Source organism: Acanthopagrus latus, chromosome 2 (assembly GCF_904848185.1).
Source record: "Acanthopagrus latus isolate v.2019 chromosome 2, fAcaLat1.1, whole genome shotgun sequence".
Taxonomy (NCBI): Eukaryota; Metazoa; Chordata; class Actinopteri; order Spariformes; family Sparidae; genus Acanthopagrus; species Acanthopagrus latus.
This window is the reverse complement of record NC_051040.1, coordinates 3049275-3060400: the sequence shown is the minus strand read 5'-3', so window position 1 is coordinate 3060400 and position 11126 is coordinate 3049275. Positions and strand designations below refer to the sequence as shown.

Genomic DNA, 11126 nt, shown 5'->3' with positions numbered 1-11126 from the left:
TTGGACTTGTGGAAACACTGATTGGCATTTATTTTGTTGCAGTTTCAGACATTTTAAAGCCCAAACAGCTCATCGATTAATCATGAATAATAACCGTTAGTTGCAGCTCAAGCTGTGAGTTCAGATGAAACAAGACAAAAACACCTCTCGTCTCTCACGGCAGCTCAGGATGGACTGTGGGTTCATTATGTGCAAATTCTTGCAAGAGGCAATTCAGGTGCAACAGGAATGGAGTCCAAGACACAGTAAATATGATGCTACACCATCGTGTGTGTGTGTGTGTGTGTGTGTGTATAAGAGAGAGCAGTTGTACGTTCGGAATGTGCAAGAGTGTGTGTTTGTTCACGAGCAAGTTATTCATTAAGACGCTGTTTGTCCACGTATGATGTTCGGGAGGATTCGGATGATTCAGAACCGTTTCATTTCCGGACAGTCGGCTGAGGTTTTCAGCCGAGCAGCCGCTCTGAATATTTGCTCTCTGTGCTCGACTCGGGTCGGTCTCTCTAAAAAGTCACACTGGACCCAAAATGTTTGCGTTTGCAAGATTAAACGCAGCTCGCTCTTGGGGACAAACTGGAGAAACTCTATCACACAAAATAAAAACACATTGACATCTTCAAGTTCCCTAAAACAGCAGACATTCATTTTTTAACTGTGGTTGCTATGTACAATAGAAGGATCTTCATATATTAATATTCTTCATCTTTCCTGTTTTTTCTTCACTTCCTTGCTGTCAAGTCATTATTTCCATACATGTTTGTCCTTTTTGTATTTATAGAGTATTTTCAGTATTTACATTATAAATAACTACACAGTCTTGTGATAAAATAAATAACTTAAATACAATGGCCGTGGCTTTTGCAGTGTCTTTTGCATGAAGGGGAAAGAGGAGCAGGGATCGGGTGAAGGACGAATGAAGTGTGGCCTGCTGTTCGCTCCCTCAGGGCTGCAGAATGAAGGGATAAACGATCTGTTCGACGCAGTCTTTCTGCAGAGAATCACAGACGAGTAACGTGAAGGCAGAGGGCCGAAGAACTGGGAGGAAACTTTCATTCCCACAGTGGCAGAAGGTGGGAAACTCTCCCTGAAGACAGCGTGGTGAAAACATCAGGGATCAGACACTGAGCGTTTCAGATTTCTTACTCATGTTACGACTTCATCTTTGTACTTGATGTGCAAAAAATAGCATAGTAACAGTAAAATCAGTTGATCTGAAGACTGAGAACGAACAACTGAGTCATGAAATTTTGAATTTTAACAAAACACTAAAATAGTAGCATCTCAGAACCAAAGCTCAAGTTTAAATACATAACAGGCCAAAGGTGTGTGTACACATTAACATCATTGTTGTTATTCCAGAACCAAAGAAGTCCTCTGCTAGTTTGGAAAGGTGATAACAGGACAATAGATTCAGCGTGCTGGGCTGAAAATGGCGCACCACGTTACGCAGCGCCGCTTGCGACCAGTTAAAACTCTCAGTCGGTGTTAAGTTCCTCCACCCGAACTGGGACAACCATTTCTTTACGAGCCTTTGTGCACGGTGGCATCGCTATCTTGAAACAGGAAAGGCTGAGTTGAAGAATGCTACTATCTAAAATATGTTACGTATGCTGTGGTATTAAAACTTCTCTTCACAGGAACAAACTGGTCTCACCTAAACAAAACAAGTCCAGATAAATGTCCACATACTTTTGGCCACATCATGTATATTGGAAACAAGAACCCAGCCTGTGCTGAGCGACAGGCTCACTGCCTGATATGGAAGCAAGCACTTGTGATCCACCAGCTAAGTCTGTCTGAAGACTTTGTGTTAGTTTCATACTGTCAAAGATTCAGGAAGTGTTTCCCACCAGACTGGCAGCTGTGGGAGTGAAATCATTAAGGAATAGGGTTTGGATCATGGCAAGTACAGAGAGTAATACTGAGGGTTTAATACTGCAGTGGTAGATGGGGTACGGTCTCTGGTTATCGGCCCCTAATGTGACGTTTGAAGATCAGTAGAAACGGTGACAGAGGGAAGACAAGGAGGAGATGGAGGGAGGGATGAGTGCAAAGCTTCTCCTCCAGCTATACCACTGTGCCACTCGGAGAGTTCCCGTTCTGTGCTGTCAAGTTCTGGACAGGAAGACAAAACATGAAAGAAAGTTTAGACACTAAAGACATTGAGACCAAGAAGATCTACACTCCACTTTAAAGTGCAGGAAGATAAAAACAGCCAACTGTTGCCCAGGAGAAAACAGGTGAAATCATCTCCAACTGTTGAGTCATAGTCTTTGAAGAGTGCAGCATGAAATATCCACCAGGTAAAAAAAAAAAATCTACTCAACAAACTGTTGACTGACCTGTGAGGAAAACAAACTTGTTCTCTGAGCATCACAGTGAACTTACAAAAGTTCATAGCTTCACTGACAAAACAGACACAAATTGGCTAAAACTTAATGAACTATCATGACAGTGAACTATAATGAATCATCTTGGGACTTTCGTCCACATGAAAGAAAACAGTTGTAAGTTGTAGTAAAATTATTGACTGTAATCCAACATAGTTCTCATAAAGAGTTAATATAAGACGTACCACCTTCCCCGGCCGTGCCCAGGTGCAGATGAGACCCTCCTGGCAGGCCGTGATGATGCAGTCGTCCATGAACACCAGCACCGTCAGCCTCTCGTGGGCAATCTTCTTGCACACCAGCGGCTCCAGCAGCGGCACCTCGTGCATGCGCGGGCACAGCGTGGTGCCCAGGACCTTGGCGGCGTCCAGCCGGTTGCTCCTTGGCGCTACGTTGATCTTGTCGTTGCTCTTGCTGATGTTGCCCAGGCTGTGGTACCTCTTGTGCTCCTTCTCCACCCCGCTGCTACAACCGGACTTGTCCGACTTGCGCTCCTGGAGTGACAACGTGGCAAAGCGACCGATGCTGAAAGGGGTGCTGTTTCCTGCGTTGCTGCTCCCTCCCCCTCCTGTTCCTCCCCCGCCGCCCTCCGAGGCACCCGGGCCCTTGGAGGCGTTTGCCACAGCGGGGTGGGGCAGAGAGTTGGAGCGAGAGAGGGAGCGAGGAAGCGGTAAGGGAAGCGTTGGCGGGTTGGAGGTGCCGGTGTTAGTGTTAGGCGGGTGATGGTGCCCCTCAACCCCTCCACTTCCTCCCCCAACTGAAGTGCTGTTGACCCCGCCACTGCCAGAGTTGGACAGCGAGGGTCCAAAAGTGTTAGTAAAGGCACGGGACAGCGGCAGGCGCGGGTACAACACGTCATCCGTCAGGTCCCACAGACAGAACTGAGTGTCCTGCCCCACTGAGCCGAACCGGTATGTGACTGCTGCCGAGCCGCCACCTTTGGAGCTGTGGCGAGAGAGACGCGACAACGTGCTGCTTGTTCGGACCCGGCCGAAATGCATGGAGTTATTTGGTGCCCCCTGGTGGAGGTCCTCCTCGCTGCCGCTCAGCTCCATAGGCTCTTCATCTTCCAGGGAAGTCGTGAAGGGGTCGAATGCCACCACATTGACCCAGGACTTGTGGCCGTGACCTCTCGCAACCACGCGGCTTTCTGCAAATGACCAGACAGTAACCAGATCATCCTCTCCACCCGTGGCGAGATATTTCCCATCAGGGCTCCATGACACGCACAGCAGTCCACCAAAGTAGCTCTTCATCACCCCCTGCAGCTCCATCGAGTCAAAGTGGAAGACACGCAGGCAGCCGTCCTGGCCCACACATGCGACATGCACACCATCCGGTGAAAACGCAAACTCGTTGAGGCCGCCCTCACCCACGGCCCATCGTAACAAGGGGTTGCGGGGGGTCTTGGTTTTGCAGGCGTAGACGGCGAAGCCTTCACCCTGCCGCAGGAGAGAGTACTGTGGGGCCGTGGTGCCACAAGGGTGGTCCACGTTGTAGAGGTAGAGGTGTCCGCTGGCGTGGGAGGCCAGGAACAGGTTCTCCGACTTGGGAAGCCATTTTAGGCACGTCACCTTGGATTTGTCTATCAACCTCTGGAAAACAGGGAGGAGGAAGTGAACCGAAGGAGAAGGAAAAAGAGAGATTTTGATGAAAATAGGGAAGAAGAAATGGTGGAAGAGGTCAAAAGAACGGATCAGAGAAAAAGCAGAGATACAGATCTACCAGTAGTTTGATTTTTAGATTTTTCTGTGCTTTCGTGTGGACACTATATAAGATCACCTGACTGTTAGCAAAGTGGGTGATCTAAAAACACTCAATATAAACTACTGATAGAGGAGCACACATGAAGGAAGCTTGGGAAAAGAGAGAGGGTCTGTAGAGATTAAGAGCCAGGCTGCAGCAGACACAGTTTGGCGGCGGTAGAGGCAACAGAGGGAGAAAACCAGGCGGTGGAAGACGAGGAAAGAAAACGACTTAGAGAGGCAAATCCCAGTGAGGTGAACAGATTTGGGAGACACACAAACACAAAGTCAGCATGCAGCAGTGCACACATGCACCCCCCCAATCTCCTAAATTCAATTGGGAATCCCATTAAAGAGAATCCCATTAAACAGCGAGAGGCAGTTCAGAAGACGCATCGAAGGAATGTGAGAACAACAAAGCAGAACGGCGAGGACAAGGTCTGAATTTCGCGGCTGCATCGCAGCATCCAAACTGGGGCATAGAAATCGATGCAAGAATGACAAATCACTTGTGATGTATTATAAGAGGGTTTAATCACAGCAACACAAAGCTGCAACCCCAAAACACAGAGGAAAACAAAAGACAAACAGAGCGAAGTGTGATACCTCCTCGTTGAAGAGTTTACTGGTTTCCTTCTTGATGGGGTCGAGATACTGGACCTGTCCGGCGGAGAAACCCACGATGAGAGCGACACTCTCGGCTGTGGCGGAGTACTGGTTGAAGTCGTGACACGTCGGCTGAGTCCCTTTGTAGATTCTCTTGTCTATCGGCTTGCTGAGGTCTACAGCCTGCAGACAGAGAACCACGACACAACAACAAATCATCAGCCAGGGACAGCCAAGTTTCAGGGACGTTCAGAGGTTCTTTGGGGGGGTCATCTGAAAGCAGGACTCGCTAAAACTATTCATGGTATCTCAAACATCTGCTGACAATATATCTCACATTTCTGGGCCCATTTATTATTCGGTGATGTGTTTTTATTCTTTTGACAAATGATCAGCAAGCTTGGGTTGACAAAAAAGTCACATTGAGATATTTCCACGGCAGCAGTATCAGAGTCTGCTGGGAAAAAAAACAACATTTTTCATCCGTACAAAAGATAAATGGTGAGCATCAGCTTCTGGTTTCAGAATAAAGGAGAATGGGTTTCCTTGAGAGCTGACATTCAACAGTCATTCAGGGAGAAATCCATCAAACAAGACGGTCCCCTCTTTTCATTTCTCAGTTTGTACTTCCTTGATTCCTTCCTCCTCTCCTCACATCTTAGGAGAGAAGAGTCGAGGCAACAGGCATCAGAATGAGACGGCGTCAGGACAACTTAATATTCACTTTTAATCTAAAACTATTACTTAAAACTAAAAGGTGACATCGAGGTGAGATGGCTCTGCATATTCAAGCCGTCTGTCACGCCTCTTATAGGTCACAGGGGTAAAAAAGACATTTGCACCTGTGCACCTGGCTCACCTCCAGCGAGCCTCCTCTCACATTTTAGGAATTGAGACATCCTTCAATACGACACACTGAGATCTATTTCCAGGGCAGGAGACCAGAGGAGAGAGGACGTGAAGACGCACCAGCAGCCGCCACAAAAGACCAGAAAGCATCATGGCTGCAGCAGCATTTCCAGACTGGAAACAGACTCGCTCATGTTTTTGTTCTATGGTGCAAACTGAAAGGTCACACCTGATCTCTGCTGGATTTCACTGTAGTCCTTCCTGTGCAGATCTAAATATACAATGAAGGGGAGCCACAAACGATGATGCTTATAAAACACAAAGAATATATTCATCGTGACAAATAAAAAACACAATTTACCGACAAATTACTGGCAAATTACTGAGATCAAAACAGGACCAGTTCACAAGATTTCATGTCCCTTTGAACACTGAAGAAGAGTTTTGTTCTGCATGTAGAAACACATTCGATAGTTTAGATGAAGCTACTATGAGCTTCCAGCAGTCTGTCACATCAAGCATGGACACACTGTTGAGGAGAAATACAAAGATTTCATCAGCCGCAGATAAACAACGTTGATGCATGCAGATTTTGTCTCCATCCCTTTAAAAAGCGTGTGGTTTCGAGCTGGTGTGTGCAGGCTGTGGTCTCTGCAGGGACGTTTCACGAGAGGAAAGCATTCCAGGAAATGTTGGAAGTCAACGGGTGAAGGAGAAGTAGACGAGGCAACACAGATAGCGATGATTAACGATTTGCATATGAAAAGATGCCTCGACCTCTGGGTGTAAAAGCAAACTGTGCTGGAGAGGAAAAGGGGCAAAAATCCAAGGGCACCATGTTGGATTTAAAAGAAATGTAAATGCCTTCACAACACAAGTCGTCTACTGAGACCATGTCACACCTGCACCATCCAAACATCACCTGTATGCACTCATCAGTCACTGCAATACTGCTGTTACACGTCACGCCCAAAAAACCAAAACACTTTCAAACATGTTAACATGTTTTACTTTTTGCAAAATGTATACAAGCTTACTGGGAGTTTTAGTGAGAAGGAACCACTAAATATCTATTTTACGATCTACGTCTGGGAGGCATTAAAGGTGGGATTTGTAAAATGTGGTCGGAATTCAAAAGGTAAAACTCGGCTCAGCGAGCCAGAAGACACAGCAGGAGGCAGAAGGAGACAGAGGTGGACATCAGCAGGAGGCGAAAACCGTCAGAAGATTTTCACTTCGCAGACGTGATCGTGGAAAAAACAAACCAAGACTGTTTCTGTGAGTTTTATTCAGTTTCTATTTGTTTTACGATGAGTTAACGAGGCCGTTCAGCTCGTCTGAGTCCAGGAGAAGACAGAAACTTAAATTCAGACGGTGTGTGGTTGTATTTTTCTGTACAGAGTATTTCCTTTCTTGACATGTTGTGAGTTTATTATATTAATTTATTGCAGTAAAAGCTAACAGATGGGATGTAAAGCTGCTTGAACACCTCTCAGGTGACACGTCTTCAGGAGGCTGCGCGGGACGGAGCTAGCTGGTTAGCATGCTAGTATCTTACAAACTGCTCGTTAAGATCAATAATCAGCTCCACTGCAGAACTTATTAAACAGATCGTGTTTCTACCAGACGTGACGATGAACATTTCTTTAGCAGTTGCATTATAAGATCCAGCGTTTCCATCATAAATGTTTTCATTCATTGCTGCTCTTTCTTTTTAGTTTTCCTTGTATTGATCTTCTGTCTGTTCACCGACCTGCTGCCTCTGACACGTTCCCATCCCGCCTGTGAGTTCTGGAGTTGTGTGCGTGTTCTGGGAAAACCGTTAATGGATCAATGACGTCAACAGTTTTTAGCTGATACACAACGTCTTACAAATCACCGTGGCAGGACATCAGATCTCTGCTAACCTGCTGCTGGCAAATATCTTAAGTTTTGGTGTGAAGAGAGGAAGAATCGCATCAGCGCATCAGAATCAGAACCACTTTCCTACAGTAAATGTACCGCAGGATGATTTCTACCTACATCTCCCTCTGTGTTGGCAGCAGGCAGCTTTAAGGTGCAGACAGCTTCCCTCCCTGAGTGTCTCTAGGTGCCATTATCGTCTGAATTCACCCGGGCTGCTTTCTGTTCTCCTGTGAGAAGCAGCTACCGACAACACAGGACAAAAACACGAGTGCATTCATTCACTCCGTCTGTAATAACAGAGACAGAAATGGCAGCAGGCTGGATCAGCAGTCAGCCTACGTTTTCCCCAGGAGAGTTGGTGGCAGACGCAACAGCACAGCGAGAGACGGTTTCATCGTGACACTGTTGGATCATCTCCTCCTGAGGGTCCCCGACAGAAAGAAGGATGTAAAGTCGTATAAATCACTTGACGTTCTGCTGCCTGAGCTCACACCTGGACCGACTGCTGACTGCTCTGATGGTGATTTGTATCACTTGCATGTGAACATTTCCTGCAGAAATCACGCGACTCCGTGAAAACTGCACCAGATGAGCCGCCGACATCATTCCTGGCAAACTGACCACATTTACTGTACTCATGGATTCAACTTATTATGACTCAGACAATAGAAAACAAATTCATCTGAAGGTCCGTCTGTGACTCAGTTTCCCTCATTGATCTGTGGATGTTAGAGGAGGAGAGGCTCCTTACATTTGTCCTCCAGCTCCTCCTAAATGGGTTATTAGCATTCCTCATTAAGAAGCGAGCGGTGCAGCCCTCTAAGTATTCAGTGGTGCATGCTAGCAATGCTAAAAACAAGCTCAGGGAGGAGAAGCTGGAGGACAAACAGACACAGCTCCTTCTGTTGTGCACAAATCCAAATGTTGGATTTGTGAAGTGAGCAGCGGCACTTTTCACAGTGTTTTCTAACTGTTCGCAGAGAGACACAGAGACGTGTGGTGATGCACTCTGACTGATGAACTGCTGGGAACTGATTCACCTTGCTGACACACAGCAGCTCCAGACAGACAGACAGACTGATCTGAGGTCTGCTGAACACACATACTAACAGTGTAGCAGCTCTCAGTTCACATGGTGCCAGTGAAACATGCAGCGAATGGAGAGCTGTCAGCTGTTTGCAGCTGGAGTAGTAACACTGGTGATGCTCCACCAGTGGATGCAGCTCCATCAGCTCCATCAGAGGATGCAGCTCCATCAGAGGATGCAGCTCCATCAGTGGATGCAGCTCCATCAGTGGATGCAGCTCCATCAGCTCCATCAGCTCCATCTTTACACCACAGAGCTCCATGTATCAGATGTGAGGCTGTTCTGTGCAGCACTCGACACCCAGAGCGGCTCAGGTGGAGAGGATGACGAAACGCGAGATAACGGCATCACATTTAGCTGTGCAGCTAGCATGCTAAGCTAGGCTAAGCTAGGCTAGGCTAGGCTAAGCTAGGCTAGGCTAAACCCTGACAGTCCGATCTGTCACTCCGGCCGGCAGCAGCAGCAGCAGGAGGAGCAGCAGGAGGAGCAGGAGGAGCAGGAGGAGCAGGCTCACCTTCTTGATGTTGGTGTACGTGTAGAAATACAGCTCCCGGCCGATGTTGAAGCAGACCCGCTCCGACTCCTCGCTCGGGTCTTCGGGCTGCAGTTTGACCATGGAGACCCGGACCGGCGGCAGGAAGCCCGCCGGAGAGGAGTTGGCTGCGGCATTGGAGGAGGAGGAGGCGGCGGCGGCTGCAGCGGCGGCGGCGGCGGCAGCTCCGGGCCCCTGCAGCAGCCCGACCCCTCCGCCGGGTATCGGACCGGGTCCGGCCCCTGGGCCCAGCGTGGCTCCGGCGGACGGACCCCGCGGCAGCCCGCCCCGCTGCTGCGAGTCCGAGAGGGTGAGCAGCTTGTAGAAGCCCTCTCTGGTCCGGAACTGGGATTTAATCTCATTGATATCCTTCAGAGCGCCGCCATCTCCGGCCATTTTTAGTACAAACAAGCCGCACAGGAAACTGAGATTCTGACCTGGAAATAATAAAGATACAAGAAAAAAAAGGAAAAAAAAGTCCTAGAAGAGAAATGGGAGAGGCGACGGCGAGCAGCGCAGCAGCCGAGCTCAGCTAGGCCGGACCAGCACACCCGGTCCGATCCAGTGCATTTTACACCAGTACCGGCGACCGAACCACCGCGACCTGATGGATGAAGCCCGACAGAAAGCCCTCCTGAGCCGGTGTGAGCATCATCTTCCACCGGGGCTCTGCCTCCGTTCATCCACTGTGCGTAAAATACGTGCGATGATGATGCGTCGACGGCTGCTGCTGCTGCCCGGCACTGCGCACTCTCCACCGGGGGGAGTCGGGGGGTAAAGAGAGGGCATCCGGTCCGGACGACCAACTGAGCATACCCCACATTTAAAGGGGCACATCTCATTTCTATTGCAAACAGATTGAATTGTCTTCTTCAACGCTGCACAGCCTTGAAGAAGACAATTCAATCTGTTCGCAATACAAACGAGACAATTACACAAACCCCATATTTATATTTATTTATTCCATGAGTGAATAAACAAGCTGTCCCAGAACACTGTGTGAGGAAAAGGTGGCAGGGTCCGCCACCTGTACACAACAAGCAAAACAGTGTGAAACTGTGTTTGGCCTTTAAGGTCAGTTTGTTTATTCAGTTTGTTCAGTCGTGACAACAGAGAAATCTTTAAATTCTCCCCTTAAATCTACAGAATGACCCTTTATAGCTCCGCCCTCATGAGAAAACAACACCATGATTGATCTATTTGTGTAGTTTTGCCTCTTTTTTTAAAAAAAACAAAAAAACAACACAGAATAACTTCACATGGAGGGAGATTAGTGCCACAGGCTGCTTAATTTTAATGAACATTAAATATTAAAATGGAAAACTGCTTTCCCTAATAAAATTAACTCATGTTGGATATTTGTAATGCACAATTTTAAAAACAGGGAATGATGTGGCTGTAATTTGCTCTCAGTTAAAACACATTCCTGCCTCTTTATTTGCCTTCAGACGTCTGAAATGTTTTGTTTTTGCATTTCAAATAAATCTGTGCAGACGCTAATCTCCTTCTGTGCTTCTCATGAGGCAGTCAGGACTTTCGAGTGAGCTGAAATATTAAATATCATCTTCTCATGGTGGTACGTAAGGGCCTCGACACAGCTCGCTCCATCTAAACACAGTAACGGAGGGAGATTCTTAAAGGAGGTGAAGTTTGATAATCCACAAAACATTTCTGGAGCTTCACAGCAGAACAGTGGTGCAGCATTCTCCTGAAACGCTGACGTGGTCGGGGATTTGTTTTAAAACATAAAACAAAAGTGAAAACAAACATAAAATGGCTCCATAAAACTCTCTGGAGTCTCTGGAAGCTCCGAGATCCCAAATTAATTTGAAAAAAAGATGTTATTTACCGCACAGAGCTAAAAACTTGGGTGGGTGTCAATAACGTCTTTTCAGATCACTTTGGATTTCACCGGAGGATCTGTACGGACCCGCGTCATGTTTGTCTTTACGTTTGTTTTTTAACGTATTAAAAATAACTCCCAGCTGCTTCAGCTGCTGTAACGCTGTTTT

General features: G+C 47.3%; 1 protein-coding gene across 3 annotated transcripts; it reads right to left on the bottom strand.

Moving 5' to 3' along the window:
* Positions 1 to 11118, bottom strand: zmp:0000000529 (WD repeat-containing protein 20). 3 transcript variants are annotated; one of them, XR_005070249.1, is made up of 5 exons: positions 9097 to 11118; positions 4742 to 4924; positions 2576 to 3985; positions 1937 to 2115; positions 1 to 988 (listed from the first exon to the last, which is right to left on the bottom strand). XR_005070249.1 is itself a non-coding variant. In XM_037071602.1 (4 exons), the coding sequence occupies exons 1-4, from the start codon at positions 9508 to 9510 to the stop codon at positions 2068 to 2070; spliced, it is 2055 nt and encodes a 684-aa protein (XP_036927497.1). In that variant the 5' UTR covers positions 9511 to 11118; the 3' UTR covers positions 1 to 2067. The 3 variants fall into 3 exon arrangements, 2 of the variants coding, with proteins under 2 accessions (XP_036927497.1, XP_036927507.1); XM_037071602.1 differs by having other exon boundaries at positions 1 to 2115; XM_037071612.1 differs by having other exon boundaries at positions 1 to 2115; positions 2579 to 3985.
* Between the last annotated feature and the right edge of the window lie 8 nt (positions 11119 to 11126).

Coding starts and splice junctions, on each gene's coding strand:
- zmp:0000000529 (XM_037071602.1), bottom strand. CDS start 9,510: ATGGCCGGAGATGGCGGCGCTCTGAAGGATATCAATGAGATTAAATCC. Junction 3,986..4,741: donor GTAAACTCTTCAACGAGGAG/GTATCACACTTC, acceptor CCTGTTTTCCAG/AGGTTGATAGACAAATCCAA. Junction 2,116..2,575: donor GGGCACGGCCGGGGAAGGTG/GTACGTCTTATA, acceptor CTTCCTGTCCAG/AACTTGACAGCACAGAACGG.